The 12,395-nt window shown below is 36.5% G+C and overlaps 1 protein-coding gene across 1 annotated transcript in view; it reads right to left on the bottom strand.

Annotated features, from left to right (window-relative positions):
• Positions 1-12,178, bottom strand: part of LOC103025981 (guanylyl cyclase-activating protein 2) — a 59,431-nt gene extending 47,253 nt beyond the window's left edge. The window contains exons 1-3 of the mRNA XM_022686470.2: positions 11,427-12,178; positions 11,186-11,335; positions 2,988-3,084 (exon numbers count right to left, since the gene is read on the bottom strand). Of these exons, the coding sequence (XP_022542191.1) occupies positions 2,988-3,084; positions 11,186-11,335; positions 11,427-11,624 (445 nt within the window). The 5' untranslated portion in view covers positions 11,625-12,178. The remainder of the gene's footprint in view (positions 1-2,987; positions 3,085-11,185; positions 11,336-11,426) is intronic.
• Between the last annotated feature and the right edge of the window lie 217 nt (positions 12,179-12,395).

The following is a 12,395-nucleotide window of genomic DNA, read 5'->3' as shown; positions in this document are numbered from 1 at the left end:
TTAGCAACCACTAGGAAAACTTTAGCAACTGCCTAGCAACCACTTAGCAACACCTTAGCAACCACTAGGAAAACGTTAGTAACTGCCTTGCAACCACTTAGCAACCACTTTAGTAATGATAGCAACTGCCTAGCAACCACTTAGCAACACCTTAGCAACCACTAGGAAAACGTTAGCAACTGCTTAGCAACCACATTAGTAATGATAGCAACTGCCTATCAACCACTTAGCAACACCTTAGCAACCACTAGGGAAACGTTAGAAACTGCCTAGCAACCACTTTAGAAATTATAGCAACTGCCTAGCAACCACTTAGCAACCATGTGGAATATGTTAGCAACTGCCTAGCAACTGCTTAGCAACCACTTTAGAACCGATAGCAACTGCCTAGCAACCACTTAGCAACACCTTAGCAACCACTAGGAAAACGTTAGCAACTGCCTAGCAACCACTTAGCAACCACTTTAGTAATGATAGCAACTGCCTAGCAACCACTTAGCAACACCTTAGCAACCACTAGGAAAACGTTAGCAACTGCCTAGCAACCACTTTAGAAATTATAGCAACTGCCTAGCAACCAGTTAGCTACACCTTAGCAACCACTTGGAAAACGTTAGCAACTGCCTAGCAACCACTTAGCAACCACTTTAGAAATGATAGCAACTGCCTAGCAACCACTTCGCAACACCTTAGCAACCACTAGGAAAACGTTAGCAACTGCCTAGCAACCACTTAGCAACCACTTTAGTAATGATAGCAACTGCCTAGCAACCACTTAGCAACACCTTAGCAACCACTAGGGAAACGTTAGAAACTGCCTAGCAACCACTTTAGAAATTATAGCAACTGCCTAGCAACCACTTAGCAACCATGTGGAATATGTTAGCAACTGCCTAGCAACTGCTTAGCAACCACTTTAGAACCGATAGCAACTGCCTAGCAACCACTTAGCAACACCTTAGCAACCACTAGGAAAACGTTAGCAACTGCCTAGCAACCACTTAGCAACCACTTTAGTAATGATAGCAACTGCCTAGCAACCACTTAGCAACACCTTAGCAACCACTAGGAAAACGTTAGCAACTGCCTAGCAACCACTTTAGAAATTATAGCAACTGCCTAGCAACCAGTTAGCTACACCTTAGCAACCACTTGGAAAACGTTAGCAACTGCCTAGCAACCACTTAGCAACCACTTTAGAAATGATAGCAACTGCCTAGCAACCACTTCGCAACACCTTAGCAACCACTAGGAAAACGTTAGCAACTGCCTAGCAACCACTTAGCAACCACTTTAGTAATGATAGCAACTGCCTAGCAACCACTTAGCAACACCTTAGCAACCACTAGGGAAACGTTAGCAACTGCCTAGCAACCACTTAGCAACCACTTTAGTAATGATAGCAACTGCCTAGCAACCACTTAGCAACACCTTAGCAACCACTAGGAAAACGTTAGCAACTGCCTAGCAACCACTTTAGAAATTATAGCAACTGCCTAGCAACCACTTTAGAAATTATAGCAACTGCCTAGCAACCACTTAACAACATCTTATCAGCCACCTGGAAAATGTTAGCAACTGCCTAGCAACCACTTAGCAACCATGTGGAATATGTTAGCAACTGCCTAGCAACTGCTTAGCAACCACTTTAGAAATGATAGCAACTGCCTAGCAACCAGTTAGCTATACTTTAGCCACCACTTGGAAAACGTTAGCAACTGCTTAGCAACCGTGTGGAATACGTTAGCAACTGCCTAGCAACTGCTTAGCAACACCTAAGCAACCACCTGGAAAACGTTAGCAACTGCCTAGCAAACGCTTAGCAACCACTTTAGTAATGATCACAACTACCTAGCAACCACTTAGCAATCATTTTAACTTTTCAACGTTATTAGCGTACTTTTCCAAGCCAACTTAAAGTTCGTTCACGAACTTTGCCTTTTCTAGTTAAAATTGCTATCTCTTTCCCCATTCACACGTGAGTTTTATCTCCCTGCAGCCTGCTGCTAACCCCGGCTAGCACTGCTAAAACAACATTAGCATTAGCCCCTAACCGTGCTAAGTGCTAGCTCTTTCACTGTTCAAAAGTGAGTTTTATCCGCCTGTAGCCTGCTGCTAACTCCAGCTAGCACTGCTGGAGCAGTAATAGCATTAGCCGTTAACCGTGCTAAGCGCTAGCTCTTTCAACATGCAGAGTTGAGTATATTGGACTGTGACCTTTACACTTACCGTGTTAAAACCAGTACCATGGGATGAACTGCTAGCTAATATCTTTCTGGGTCAGGCAGCATTTACCACTAATGCTAATGCTAATACTGCTGCGCCCAGCCTTAGTGGAAATCTGGAAGCACTTTACTCACCTAAGAAAACAGTTTTCAGGAGAGAAATCTGTGTAGATTAAAATCCAGCGCTTATTTGAGTTTAAAAGAATTTTTTTATTATTACAGAATTACAGTTTTTTTTTACTTAGCTTAGCCCCCCCCCCACCACCACCCAGCAAAGAGATCTACTAAATTAGAAGGAAAACATGGCAACACTCCTGTTCCTTACTAGTGTCACATAATGCACCTTGTAATCCAGTGCGTTTTACAGAGCAAATAATACATATTAATACATTAACATTAATACACATACATATTAAAATACATATTAATGACAGCCATATATTCTTTTAACATACTTATTATAAGCACAGCTTATAATGTATTATGATCATAACTCATAATGCATATAAACATGGCTATTATGGTAAATGCATTTTTAATAAATATTTAAAGCCATATTTATAATGCCTTATAAATGCATTAAAATATGTTATGAATGTGTTTATAGAGTCTAATAGAGATGACATGCAGAGAAAGGTAATTTATGAAAAACTGGCCCATTTGAACACAGTCAATGAATTTAAATCCCTATGTGAACCCAGGGAATAAACAAATTAAAAAATAGTAAAAAAAATGCATTAGGCAGGAATTAACTGAACTCACCATCTTTGTCTTGATCGAGCAGCTCAAATATTCTGTCACAGACTTCAGACGGTGTCATGTTATAATCTGTATTCCTCATCTTTATTTTGTAGATTATCTGTGGAGACAGAACACTATTACAGGACACCACCCACTCACACAGTATCAGAATTAGGAACTGGCTGTTCGATAACTGATTGGATTTTCTGTAGTGAGAGCATTACTGAACTCATCTGTGTTCTTAACTGAACCCAAAGGGTAATCTCGTAATTCAGCTGGCAGTCGATCAAATGGAACACAGAAGGGATCAGTTTAACACTTTGGAAGCATTCTGAACTCAGGTCAGCTCTTAGGATTTTAACAGCTTTAAACATTTCTGCTCACTGTTACAAGCGATATACCTATATCTACAGTACCAGTCAAAGGTACTGTAGGTTTTTTTTATTTGTTTATTTAATTTATTTTCTAAATTTTAGATTAAAGACATGAAAACAATTAAGGGACACAAATGGAATTTTGTAGCAAATTATGTTTTTGTCCTCCACATTAATTCCCTAATCTAAACCTGATGAACTGAGATGGTGATTTGAGGTGATTTAATTGGGATGAGCTGGAGCTTCACAGCAGCAGCTATTGTTCAGCACCTCCAGAAACTCCTTCCTGCAAGATGCTGAGAAAACTGTTTCAGGTGACTCTCCCTCATGAAGACACTGAGATTAAAATCTCCTCAGGAGTGTACAGATCTGTCCTCAAAGATAAATGTGCTACTTAGAAAAATCTAAAGTACAACCTTAAATATTACTGTATGTGTTCCTGTATAGATATTTAGAAGTAATATCTAGCAATGATATTTATTAGTTTGCTAGTTAATTTAACCTCATTTCACAGTGGCCTTAAAATGCAATTTCCGTCTATTTTGAGGGCCCCTCTGTTCAGCTTAGAATATTTTTTTAAAAACACACTGTTGCCTGGTGTTTAATGGCTCATGTGAAAGTAGATACATGAGCTTTAAAAATGCACCCATTGATTTTTCCTATTTGGTTAATTAAATAACATCTTATTGATTATATATTTTGATAATAAAAAAACCCCACTAAAAATCGCCTATTTTTTCCCCCACACAAATCGTCACATCTTGATGATGTGCATGTGCATGATGATATCAAACTAATTCTGCTTACACAGATGCACTAATTACTTGTCAATAAGCAGCCAAATGTTTTACGTAAAAAAAAAAACTGCAGTCAAAATGTAAAAAATCAAAAGGACAAATTGTACGTTGCAAATTTAAAAAAGAAAAATATATAGCTAATAGATCTTTTTAAATATACTTAGTTACTTTATTATTCTTTGCAGTTATTTGATAATTATTTCAGTTTGGATCTTGCCAGTCTTTGCTTTTATTTGTGTGCTTTTGTGAATTTTCTGTGCATTCCACAGAAAAGTCACAAAAACACAAAAATATAAGCAAGACTGGTGAAATTCAATTAAGTAAATTAATTAAATTACTGCAAAGGATAATAAAGTAACCAAGTATACTTTAAAGATATATATATATATTTGCTATATATTTTTTTCTCTTTTGAATTTGCAACATACAATTTTTCCTTTTGATTCTTAAAATCTAAATTACGGATTTATTTTTTGTTGTAAAACTATGTCCCTTTGTCCTAAACTGTGTCCAAATGGCACAAAGTTTCCCAATGTCTAAAAACGTTTCCATACAGCCACAAACCTCTGTAAATGACGCAGAAGTTAAAAGAGAGTATTAATAAAACATATATACATTATATATATAAGCAGTTCTTGCTGAAATGCTCCTCATCTGTATCAATGGAGTGTTTCACTGAAGATTTATTGTACAATTCCTCCCCAGAATCACTCAAACAGCTCCGACAAAATTCCTGATTAGTTTATAAGTTTGCTTACAGCAGCAGCTCCTCCTACACGCGTCCCCAAACACACACTACAAATAATACGGATTGCCTAGAGCTTTTGCATTTTACATGACCTATAGATCAGATCAGTGGAGATTTACTGCAGATTCGCCTAAACTCGATGATTGACAGCATCCAGGACCAATAATATCGCGCGTACAGCCGCTAAAACGGGGGGTTGAGCCAGAGAGGTATGGAACGCCAAAAGGCCCAAAAAACGCCTGGACCAGACGCCTTTTATCGAAAAGAACGGCGTAAAATATGCCGTTCTGTGTGGGTTTTACGGCGTAATATACGCCTTATGATTTCAAGACGCCGTAATATACGCCGTATGATTTCAAGACGCCGTAATATACGCCGTATGATTTCACGACGGCGTTAAAAACGCCGCTAAAAGCACAGAAGACGCCGTTTCCCCCGGCGTTTTTCGACCCTTAAAAAGCGGCGTTTTAGTGTCTCTCGTGACGGCGTAAAAAGCGGCGTTTAATAATAAGATAATGAGCTCCACCTTCCAGTTTTGAAAGCCAATACATTTAAACTCTGTTCAGCCAATGCTCTTACAGAGAGACTCAGTCTAAAGCAATTCACTGCAGATCCGAGCTCCTGAACCAGAGCTCTTCAGTTTTTTAATTACAAATTTACAATATACCTTCTTCAGACATTCCCGCTGGTGCTCATGCCTTTTATTAGTCTAATAGTTATGCTGTTCAATGTATTTTAAACAAAATTAATAGTAGTAGGGACGCCCCTTGTGCATGAATTGTATTACTTAATAGTGTGTTTCTGTTTAGGCTACGTTGGGAAATGGTAGCTAATAGGGTCATTCTGCTATATTTCAAGAGTTTCTTGGTTTATTAGCTCTTAAATATTTGGCCAGGTACTGTATCAGTATTTATATTATTTGAAGGATCTAAATAACAGGAGTGTTAGTAATCATAAAATGTAAGGAAACGTAAATGTTTATAAGATATACAGTGATAAACTAAAAAAAAAAAAAAAACACCCCGACAGCTGAATATTCAAGGAACGGACACGGAGGTGGTGGTAGAGAGAAGGATGGAGGCTAAATTTATACTCCACGAAGAACACTCTTGATCACTGGATAGCTCAACTTACCAATCATTCAAACAATAAACCTTTTTTTTCTCTCGGGAATACATCATTTCCAGTGTAGCCGAACATTTACAATTTAAAAGAAAATAGAAAGTAAGAAAATAGAATTAATAAGAATAAATGAGAAAAAAAAAAAAATATATATATATATATATATATAATCAATGCCAGGCTGCTTTGCCCCTGTTTGTGCAAATAAATGATTTTTAAGACCGCCAGAGACAAAATTATGAAAATATGAAAATTGCAAAAAGCATACAACAACAATGTTAAATTCAAAGGATTTACAGTAAGATTTAAAGGCCTTTTTTAGGGCAAATAAATGACAAGACTTGATAAGACATCTGCAAACTGTGAATAGGTGTCTATACACAGGAACGTCGCTATAGCCCCTTTTTAGGGATGTTTTAATTGTTTTTACAGAAGTGTCTCTCTAATATGTTAAAAATATTCAAATCTTAAAGTATACTACAATTAAAGAATTTTAGTAACGAAATCAATCTCCCCACGCAGCGCGAAAGATCTGATCCACTTTGTCTCGGAGCCGCGTCAAGAAAAATGTATACACGCACGCAAAATTAAACAGCGCTTTTTTAAGCTAATGATCCAGGCTGTCCAGCATTTAGACTGGAGTGAGTTAGGCTAGCTGTGGTGCTGTTGGTCAGTTTGTGTGTTTATAATAAATACAGTGTATTGTACTGCCTGTATGTGTATCAGCTAATTGATGTTACATAATAATAGAATATGATGAGATAAGTTGACACTCATAATGTGCGTGGGGCTTGCCAATGAGTTTGGATATTAGATTTTCCAAAGTAAAGAGCCAGATTAATAATTTAATGAAGGTTTCTAAGCAACTGAAGTAAATATAATATAATAATAAATATAAATATAATAAATATGTAACTTGTAAGTCTATGTCTGTAAATGACATTACTGGTTTCCTTATGGAAATAGAAAAATTACCAGATCTGCTGAAGCATAAAAACTAATATTAATAATATTATGCTTAAACAACAACAAAACAATAATATTCATAGTAAATTAAGAATAATTTACATCTAATAATAATAATAATAATATTATATAATTATAATATATAATTTTGTATAATATAATATATATAATATATTATAATTATACTGTATAATTATAATATTATAATAATAATAAAAATAAGAAGAATCAGCTTCCTAATATAATTTGTAACTAATTTAATAAATTAATAAATTAATTTATTGAAACCCTGATGTTTTTGCAACAATAGGGTTCTTCATGTGTGATATACTGGTGATGTGATTTCTGTCTGGATAAAAAAAAAAGTGGGGAGCTGCACAGCATTTTGCTTTCACCTAAACCTAGAGTTTATTTTTACATTGATACAGCATAAATATTAGACTAATAAAAGGCATGAGCACCAGCGGGAATGTCTATAGATGGTATATTGTTAATTGTGTCTAAAAAACTGTGTCTGAAGAGCTCAGGAGCTCGGATCTGCAGTGAATTGCTTTAGACTGAGTCTCTCTGTAAGAGCATTGGCTGAACAGAGCTTAAATGTATTGGCTTTCAAAACTGGAAGGTGGAGCTCATTATCTTATTATTAAACGCCGCCTTTTACGGCGTCAAGAGAGACACTAAAACGCCGCTTTTTACGCCGTCTCATTGCACTGAGACGGCGCTCTGTACGGCGCGCCAAAAGGGTCGAAAAACGCCAGGGGAAACGGCGTCTTCTGTGCTTTTAGCTGCGTTTTTAACGCCGTCGTGAAATCATACGCCGTATATTACAGCGTCTTGAAATCATACGCGTATATTACGGCGTAAAACCCACACAGAGCGGCGTATTTTACGCCGTTCTTTTCGATAAAAGGCGTCTGGTCCAGGCGTTTTTTGGGCCTTTTGGCGTTCCATAGAGAGGTTCACCGGTGGATGGGAAAGTAGGCGGATACATGCAGCTGTATCTCGGGCTCTGATTGGTCTATTTTGGCATCTAATGACGCATATGAAAGCTGAAAGTGTCAACAATTGGACGATATGGATGTCAATCAAAGTGGACAGACGGTTGATTAAAAACATTGATGGATTTTGAAGAAGACATATGTGGCTATATGGAAAGCTGTATATTATTTATAATATTTTGATGGGAAAAATATTTTTTCTTCATCTTGGGTGAGTAAGCTAGTTAACGTATATAAAGCGTATATAAACCAAACCCAAACCAAACTGAGAGAAAAAAAACCAGGTGTTCTGAAACCTGCAGTACTTCTTGCTGAAACATGGATAAAAGTAAAAAACTGTGGCTGGTGGTTCAGAGAAGGTGAGCTATAAAAAGAAAGAGGCTCACAATGAAAAAAGTGTGTTAAGATACTGGGCTTGTTTAAGCTGCCTGCAGGTGACCATGAGGACACTCCCTCATGCTGACCCCCAAAAAAACTCTTTTTTGTCTGTTCTTAATACTTATGTTACTGGTAAATTTGTGATATAAGTTTGACTATTGAAGCTTCCTCTGTATGTTTATAGCTTCATTTAATATATACAGGACTTTTTTCTACATTTGAAATGAATGCATGGAATCTGATCTGTTTTTTGATTAGTTGAGTAATGCTCTCTATTTTAACCACTTAAACAAATAGGGTCATATTATAAACACTATATATTATTATCATATTATAACTACATAATAGGAAAACTAAGTACAGCTTTTTTTGTTTAAGTTGTATTTTATATGGAGGTACAACAGAGTACCTTTCAGTAAAAGTCCTTATACATGTTTTTTGTACCAGTAAAAATTACTGTCATGCCTGACTGTAAACAGGCAGAGAGAAAATAAGAGACACTGCTGGGATGTAGAACGAAGCAGTAAAATTTATTGAAATAAACAACAAAATAAACAATATAAAAGAGGACTAGAGCAACACACTAAAGTCGGGCAAAACTGAAAACAAATATAAACACTGACAAAGTAAACGGGACTGGGCCAAAAGAAACAGGGACTAAGGAATAAGTGGAACGGCCAAAACAATAAAACCAGGAAGTAGTAAGGGGAATGGGGAAAAACAAAGGGAGCACTAGACTACAAAATAGCAAACAGAAAACTACTAAGCAGAGCTTAGGAAAATGGCTAGACTAAGAAAGTAAACTGGGCAAACAAACAAAACAAGAAATAAAACAGGGATACTTAGGCCGGGAGGAGTCCAAGGAAAAAACAGGAACTAGGGAAGACAGGCTTGGGAGATAGAACGCTTTGTAGAGTAGCAAACAGGCTGGAACCACAAGGAAACACAGACCATGAGAGCGACCAATACTCGGCAACAGCAGAGAGGAGCAGCGTGCTTATAAGCAACTCTGCCCAGGTGCCTCTGATCTCTAATCAGGGCTGGATGACTGCATGAGCGTGCCCTGATTAGAGGAAGTCCATATATGGGCATGGAGTGCCTCTCAGAGTGTGTGTGTGTGTGTGTGTGTGTGTGTGTGTGTGTGTGTGTGTGTGTGTGTGTGTGTGTGTGTGCTCTAATTAGGGGAAGTCCTTATTTGGGCATAGGGTGCTTGGCTTGGCTGGACGGGCCTGACAATTACAAACATTATAATCCACTGAATATCTGTCAAGAACTTTATAATCCAAAATTGTCAGCTTTCAAATGAAAAATGTATTATTAAAATATTTATTCTTTATTAATACAGTGATACAGAATACTGAATTAACCTTTTGGCTGAATAAATGGTTCAAATCTCTTCTTTCAGCTGTTTGGAAAGACTTTGTACTTCAGAGGGAACAGATCTGACCCTGTAAAGACCCTGTACAGACCCTGTACCTTTGAGTACAAGAAAGTACTTATATCATACCTCTGTGTTTTACTGTGTAATATATACAGAGTCAAAGACTCAGGACACCTATTTAATTTAGTATTGAAGAGGAATTAAAAAAACGGGACACCTATAAATTCCCAAGCAAGTAATGGGTAAGTGGGACTATTTTTTAGGCTGTGTCCAGAAAATGGCCAAATTTTGTTTGTAAAAATTATTGAATTGTTCAAAATGAGTGCAGCCTGCAAGCATGGTTAAATATATTCTTCAATATTTAGTTAGTTAAGTTGTGGGCGATTTAGCACCCAAAATAATAATTATTTCAGGGTATACAATACTTGGTGTGTATGATATTCTTGGTGATAAAACATGTAATTGTTACATTTTTAAATTTAATTTCAAGAATATACTACTGCGACAAAATATTACAAACAAAAGTAACTTGTCAAAACAAAAGCAAACCTCATTAAGCAAGCAAGACTAATTTAGCATAAAATAATAAAATAACAAAAAGAATGCAACATAAGCAAGGTATTATAAATATATAAACAATGTAATATAATTAATTTCTATTAAATATGTTTATGAACATTGTTGTTTTATTCTATAAACTACAGACAACATTTCTCCCAAATTCCAAATAAAAATATTGTCATTTAGAGCATTTATTTACAGAAAATGAGAAATGGCTGAAATAACAAAAAAGATGCCGAGCTTTCAGACCTCAAATAATACAAAGAAAACAAGTTTTAAGAGTTCAGAAATCAATATTTGGTGGAATAACCCTGGTTTTTAATCACTGTTTTCATGCATCTTGGCATCATGTTCTCCTCCACCAGTCTTACACACTGCTTTTGGATAACTTTATGCTGCTTTACTCCTGGTGCAAAAATTCAAGCAGTTCAGTTTGGTGGTTTGATGGCTTGTGATCATCCATCTTCCTCTTGATTATATTCCAGAGGTTTTTAATTTGGTAAAATCAAAGAAACTCATTTGTTTTAAGTGATCTCTAATTTTTTTCTCAGAGCTGTATTTAGATATTTAGAAAAACAGAACACCTTCTCCAGAATGCTAACACACTGTGACTGAAATTAATAATACAATGGATTATAAGATGTAAAAGTAATTTACATATTAGCGTATGGTCATATTAGCTTATTAACTGTAAAATGGTCACCCTTCTTTTCCCATTTTGTATTTTTCTTTAACTCTGTGGCATCTTCAGCTTGTCAGCCTGCTTTTGTGAATAAGAACTTGTTTTTTTCTAAATTAATAATACGTAATGTAAAGTACAGCTGGCAGGTATAATTATGTGAAAAATATGTAAAAAGTTACAATTGAATATGGTAAAAAATAAAGTCTGCTCACGTTTATGATGCGCTTCACTTCTCGCCGGTCCAGGCGGCCGTTCCCGTCGGTGTCGTAAACTTTAAAAGACCATTTCAACCTGTCTTCTAGTTTTCCTCTGAGAACCAGGTGTAGTGCTGCCACATATTCCATAAAATCTATGGTGTTATCCTAAAACGGAAAAACAGAATGCATGAATAAATATCACCATACTAGTCAGATGTATTGACTCTTAATTAGTTGTAGATTCTGGTTTACTTGCCTGATTGGCGTCAAAGGATCGGAATATGGTTTCTATGTAGGCAGATTCCTCCTCCGATTCTCTCTGGATGCCGAAGATCCTCTTGAATTCGTGTAAGTGTAAAGCTCCACTTGGGCATTCCTTCATAAAAGTTGTGCATAATTCCTGAATTTGTGCCAAATCCACCTCCTTGTGAGCTGCACTCTCCTCCTGGCCCATTGCGTTTATTATTTACCTTTTAAAATTAAATTAAAAGAAACAAGCACAATGAAATAAAGCAAAATGAACTAAAAGTAAAACTGATAAGCGATGCAGTCGACACCTCGTATCACATCCTCCGCTCGAGCTCGGGCTGCTGAACTGAACTTACTCTAGTAGCAGAGGTAACTTGGGGAAAGTAGTTGTAAATGGCTTTAAGGTGTATTTTAAAACCCTGCAATCTCGTTTGGTGCTCATTAAGCTACTATTACGAGAGCGGACAGATATAGAGGCTAAGTTCAGCCAGAGCACTACGTTTGGGAACCAGAGTGGTTATCCATAGCTGGCCTTCAGTCCTTATACGCTATATTCTTTAGATAGTTATTGATCTTAAAATACTGTATAAAATAATGTATAAAATACAAGAGATTTATGTCTGCTTTATGTTTTCACACTGACCCACAAATCTGTGAAAATCACACCTTGTAATGAAAGAAGCAATCTGGTTATAAAACAGCCTGTTCACCTTAACATTTTAAGGTCATCCTGAGTTATGTGTACAATGTTGTAATCCTGATCAATTTTAACCCCATGCATGTTCTCCTCCACCAGTCTTACGCTCCTACAAATAAATAAATAAGCCCAGCGATTCAAAAATATGCATTATTACACACATTATTAGCCACAAATACCAGGTTAAGAGTTGTTAAAATTAAAATTAAAGCTTAAATGTATATATTTATCGGTTAATATAGGGTATTTTAAGCTGAATGTAAGGTGGACTCTGGGGGT

The sequence above is a fragment of the Astyanax mexicanus genome, chromosome 9, assembly GCF_023375975.1.
Source record: "Astyanax mexicanus isolate ESR-SI-001 chromosome 9, AstMex3_surface, whole genome shotgun sequence".
Classification (NCBI taxonomy): Eukaryota; Metazoa; Chordata; class Actinopteri; order Characiformes; family Acestrorhamphidae; genus Astyanax; species Astyanax mexicanus.
Note: the sequence above shows the minus strand (reverse complement) of the source record. Positions and strands in the feature narration are given on the sequence as shown.